At 38.1% G+C, this 5,974-nt stretch overlaps 1 protein-coding gene across 3 annotated transcripts; it reads left to right on the top strand.

Moving 5' to 3' along the window:
• The first annotated feature begins 2,370 nt into the window (after positions 1-2,370).
• Positions 2,371-5,194, top strand: LOC115232763. Of its 3 annotated transcripts, none has more exons than XM_029802840.1 (4): positions 2,371-2,822; positions 2,910-3,089; positions 3,464-3,634; positions 4,188-5,194. In XM_029802840.1, the coding sequence occupies exons 1-4, from the start codon at positions 2,769-2,771 to the stop codon at positions 4,257-4,259; spliced, it is 477 nt and encodes a 158-aa protein (XP_029658700.1). In that variant the 5' UTR covers positions 2,371-2,768; the 3' UTR covers positions 4,260-5,194. The 3 variants fall into 3 exon arrangements, with proteins under 3 accessions (XP_029658700.1, XP_029658699.1, XP_029658698.1); XM_029802839.1 differs by having other exon boundaries at positions 2,500-2,822; positions 2,940-3,089; positions 3,708-5,194; XM_029802838.1 differs by having other exon boundaries at positions 2,500-2,822; positions 3,708-5,194.
• The last annotated feature ends 780 nt before the right edge of the window (positions 5,195-5,974 follow it).

Raw genomic sequence — 5,974 nt, 5'->3', positions numbered from 1 at the left:
ATGGAGTCGATTCGTCAAGACCTGTCGCGCTGTAAAATTGCGTGGGAGCGATCGCGATGACTTCGCGATAAACCGCTCCCCCGATGATTAGGAGGCAGGGGAACGTATCTAAAGCGAGGTGTCTCGGATCGCAAATCTCTTTGAAGCGGTTGCAGCTCTTTGTTAGCTAATCTCATATACAATTTCACTTTCGCATTCTGTATATTGCCACACGGACTCGACACGGTAGCACGATCGTGTGTGACGGCTGGTCTTTGCAACGTCCGGTATCCCGCTGGAAGAAAAGACGGGGAGAAATGCGCGCGCGACTCTTTATGGGGCACGACGTTGAACTTATGCCGCGATCTATGGACATACGGCGCGGATACGGATGAGACTACAAAGACGATGTTTAGGTGTAGGCGGGCGTTAGAAAGTTTCTGAACATGTCTGCAATTTATTTTCCGCGTAATACTTGAGGTCGAGCGCGTCCCGTCTTATTCGCGTTAGACAATTTAACGAATGTCTTTACGTGAGTGTAGCTGGTAACACCTGCAGATTCGGTTGAAAAAATACTCCTACCTGCAATCAATTATACTATGCGCTCTGTAGTAGCTTCTTTCTTACTTCATTCTCAAATGTATCTTTGGATACACATTCAGTTCAATCGAGCATCGAAAGTTGCTTTTCTCTTAATATCATTAGGCAAGCACGATTTAGTATAAGCCAGTACTCTGAGGAACATTTATATTGATAGCTGTAATAAAGAAAGAGAATCAAGAAATGTTTTCTCTTTTGAAATTTAAATTATTATTTCTAAATTCCTGTATTAAGCTTTAACTGTGCATGTAAAAAAAACAAATAGTTTTTAAAATAGCGTATGAAAGAATTAATCAGATAAAAAATCAGCTGGAATAAATTGAGAAAGGAGAAGTACACAAAAGAATTTAAAAAGTCTCCCATAAAAGAAGATTATTCAGACAAGAAAATAAGCACAGTTAAAAGATCCAGCTCATTTGCCTCCCACACTATGTAGACAAGAGTTAATTCTGACTTATTTCATCTCCGACAAATTTGAACGTTTCAAAACCTCTTTATGTAATTCTCGCAAGACTCGCAAAACCCAATCAATCCCACGCTATAATAATCGAGGACGTCAGAAACTGTCCTGTCGAGGGGCCTCAAGACTGTAGCGATATACCGCGGGATTCGCCACATCAATCCAAGGATTGGTGTTACGTCAACGACTTGCACGCTCCTTCGTGCAATTTATAACTCCCACTTGTACTTTCCGAGAGTACGAGATCAAGACGAATCGCGCTTCATCCTCTCCTCCGCTTGACCTCCAACCGTGGCGCCGCGGTTGACCATGCTTAATAGTTTCTACTTCGAAGGAGAGAGAAAAAGAAGGAACGGAAAGAGAAAGAAGGAAAGAGAGAAGAGAATTTTCGTCCCGAGGCTAGTCTATAAATCGTATCGCAGAGCTTATCAGAGTGGAATATTCGTCCAAAGTACTGAGACCCTTCCTCTCTCTCTTCCTCTTTTTCTCTGGAAATAAAAGAAACATGGCAGAGGTGAAAAAAGGAACAGCAGGAAGGAGAAGAAAACGATCGAGAATTCAGACCCGGGTTTGCCGACCGGAGCGCTCACTGACCCCTGACGGCTCAAGCCGAAGCGGACGTCACGAGAGAAACCTTTACCTTCGTTACCTTGGTAGTATTTAAGGATCTTCTTCAGCGCGCTGTATATACAGCTATGCAAGTACTTAGATCTTTATCCGACATTGCCCGTCATGAGAGGATACTCCACTGAACCTGAAACCTCCTTGAGAGTCATTATCGGTTTGCGAGATACTACCTCCTCCGTGGCGAATTGTCTGTGAAATTATACCTTGCGTTCTAAGTATGGCATAATAGGAGACGAGCTGGCAGATTAGAATATTCGAATCGCCGATGTGTTTCGCGTGCGTCATCGAAAATTCGATTGTCCGACGCGAACAATAAATAATGGTTCGCAAAGCGCGATCGGATCGTTGAATTTCACGCCTGCTTATTTCCAATTCGTTTGTGATCGTTAAGTGCTGTTTTGCGTAATAAATGCGCGAGTAGATAAAACTGAACCAACCGGTTGCTTAAAATCGGCGTCTCGTAATGCTCGAATGACATTCAAAAGGTTCCGAATGCGGTCAACGTGCCGGATTTAATCGAGATTTCAATACCGAGAGCTCGTTTACTCGCTATTCTCTCTCAATCTCGTCACTTTCCTTTAAAAGACCACTGAAATGTAGTTGAGGGCGCGATCAGGATGGGGGTCCTCCTGCGATGCTATTTATCACGGTGTTCTTTTCTTTGACGTCTCTCGTGATCCGATCGGTACTGATAACGGTACACGACGACAGAACACGTACACACACGCATAAAAGTACCTGTGCACATTATTCAAACGCGCATCATCGACTTATTCGAGGTAGCAAAGATAACTGCGTTTACCAGCCAAGCACTTTACACACGTGAACCAATTAATTTCTAGAATTGGCAGGAAGTTAATTACGTTATTGGTCATTACAAGACCAATTTTTTGTTACGAAACGTGCTCGAAGCGAGGGTCTCCCGCCTCAGGATAAGAGACCGTTTATACAATGGCTCGACCAATGGTAGGTGAGAATGATAATTTTAATTGCATAATATTAGGACCATGGAAGTTACGAATATTGTTGTATAATGTCTATTCGTGTTGCACGAGCTTGTGAAGCAGCATTTTCTCGATATTCTCACTGACTTGAAAGCGAAATGTTGTCGATACTGGTTCTCACTATATTACTTAATATCATCAGTCGTTCCATTGTAAGTATTTCACACACAAATATAAAATATTTAATTGTTGAAGAAAATTTTTAATAAAAGAAACATCTCTGATAAAATTTCTTAAAGACACAAAGAAGACGTTACGTCACGTTACAGGCACTCATTGAATATACCAGCACAATCATGGACGAATCGTTGACGGTTTTTTACAATCCTATTTTCTCTCTCGAAATCTCAGAATCAAGTAATAATAGTGCAGTGTATTTAAAAATTGCCAAACAAATTCTGAAGGCTGACGAATTATGCGTGAGTAATAGAAAATATCTTTATATAAAAATATCGTAAATATAAAAATAACAATATAATAATAAATAACTATACATTGTATATTTGTATTTATATTTTATAAAAAATAAGATTTTATAAATAAAATATTGTTTTGTAATAACAATAATAATTTGTCACAATCTAACTCGAAAAAGATAAAGACAAATCTTAAATTTGGTGTCTTTAAATACAAGATTCATTTGAGCGTTGCAAAATTTTTTCTATTTAAAATTTATCATCAATTTTGTATTTCATATTATTAGAGAATATATATTTCTTATTAATTTTATAAAATATAAAAAATTCTTATGCTTTCTATATCGATGATATAAACTATTTTTTTTCTCCGTTAGTTTGATATTATGGTGGATAGATTTGATGGCGTAAAATTTCTTATTCCGAACGATCCTATACTATTGTGTGAACTTTTAGAGGAAGAAGTTACAAATCAAAATAGCATTTTGTCTAAATTAAGATTTTCACGCGTTTTCAATGTGGAAGGACTGCATTGTCCTATACCTGCTGTAAGTTAAAAGCTCGATTATTGAAATAATTTAAGATAATATTATATAATATTTGAATTATTCATTAATGCAGGGAAAAAAGAAGCTCATGCCATATATGCCCCCGTCGCATATTATATTGGATAACGATATTGGCTGTGGAGAATTTAATTTCAAAATAACTATAAAATCATGCAACAAAGAAAAATTGCAAAACTATGCACCAATGATCTCCGCGGAAACAATCATAAATCTGCAAGCGGAACATTGCTCCAATATCTTAATATAAATATTATTAAAAAATTAGTTTCTTTTATAGTATTAATAAATAAGACAAACATAATTGATGGATTATAATGTAATATATTGTTCAATATCTTTAAAGTAACGACTTTTTCTCGCATATTGGAATATTGTTTATTATCGTCTAATACTGTAATTTAACATAGAATCAGATCACGAAAATGGCTGATCGTACAGACTCGTGTAGACTTTGCGAGGATTTATAACTAGATTACATAAGCTCATGATAGACAATATCATGCCGTTTATCGAATTTTTCGTTCCTTTCGAGATCTCGAAGATAGATAACGAGGTGCCAAGTTTCATAAGCACATCCTTGCTTATCGAGTGCCTGCATCATTGACACAATACGTGTTAGTGTATATATAAGAGTACATATACAAGGAAATGCGAATAACTCGCGAGAAACCGTCTAAACGTCTTATCAACCTTCATCGGATAATATCGGTGCCTGAACCTGAACGTAATGTTTATGAGTAATGGTTTGAGATCGTGGCAGTAAGGTCGGCTCCGATGAACCGTACACGGAATTTGAGATTTAGATACAGGTATCGAACTTGTACGCTGGACAACCTGTATTGTCTCGTTACGTATTATAATCCTAGCCCATCTAAATTTGTCTGCCGTTGTTCGGCCTGATATCAACTATTCAATTGTCACATTACGAAAATTCTATTTTTACATCGAAGAATATCCCTAACTCCTCTAAATTATGTATATTTTTTTATTTAGCAAATGCATATTCATTCATAAATTCTCTCTCATTAAATGTATAATAAATATTTTCGCATTACATGAAGTATTCTATACTTGTGTTATTGAATGCAATACTATGTATATTATTTTCATAACATAATTATTATATATCATATTTTATAAAGATGTTGATCGCAGCTATAGAAAATATTATATCATGATATCGTGATGCATAAAGAAAAAAATGCAGAGATGATTTGTAATGGATGAGTGCGTAGATAAACATGGTATTCTCTAATGAAAACATTATATTATAAGCTCATATGTCATATAATTATCAAGATTAAATACATAACGGTTCACGCATCTGATAATTAATAATTGTAAGCACTAATTAATCGTACATGTATTATACGCACAACTGCAAAATTGATTATGTAAACATTAGCATTGATAAGAATACGATTACTTCTTTTTACAGCACAAATGTGTATGACGGTACAGGTTATCATGACAAATGCATGATATACTGCGCAATAAATAAAATCAAAGAAAAAAAAGAAACGGAAAGGGAAAATCGTATATTGGCAATTAAATTTATCGACAGTATCGTTCGAGAAATGCAAATATGTTTTCCATTTAAATCGAGCAAACGCGTTGCTGACGGAGTTTGCTTACTCGCATACGTGTAAAGTTTTCTTGCTAACGTTATCATACATATATCTGTACGCAGGGTCCGCATTTCTATCGCGAAGGGATGGGGTCTTGCAAATGACATCGGTAGAGTTTTATTGAAAGAACAAATAATAAGCGCGCGGATGTGCGTTCGTCGACCGGCGATGCTGGCATTGTCGAAAGCCGGTCTGGAGGTGTCGATAAGGTCAGACCTTATCGCGAATTCCAATACATCCGATAAACATTCCGGTATGAGAAGCCTGATTGCAAGAAGAAACCTACAATCGAAAGGCTTGCGCGGAGGAGAGACGGAGGGCAAGAGTGTCGGGGAGGAGGGTGAAAGGGCTCGGCCAGCGAAGGTGATTCATTAGTCGTACAACACGGAAGTGTTTGGATTCTCGACATGTTATGTATATATGTGTGCATGTACGCGCCTTTGCGTACGTGTATGTACGTGTGCGCCGTCTCAGGACCTCCGCGGTCAAAGCCGGAGTTCGTCGTGAGTCTCCGCACCTTATTATGCGCAACCGGAGGCCTCTCGAACAAGCAGGGCGTTTCGGGTCGGTCCTCCATCCTCAGACTTTAAAAGACAGAATATATTGCGATAATTCTTCCCGTTCTCGATCGCGCGGACCGCGTCCTCCCTTATAAGCGCGACGTCGTCATTCCTCCTTCCGCGAGGCCGGA

Source organism: Formica exsecta, unplaced genomic scaffold (genome assembly GCF_003651465.1).
Source record: "Formica exsecta isolate Colony F162 unplaced genomic scaffold, ASM365146v1 scaffold15, whole genome shotgun sequence".
NCBI classification, from domain to species: domain Eukaryota; kingdom Metazoa; phylum Arthropoda; class Insecta; order Hymenoptera; family Formicidae; genus Formica; species Formica exsecta.
Note: the sequence above shows the minus strand (reverse complement) of the source record. Positions and strands in the feature narration are given on the sequence as shown.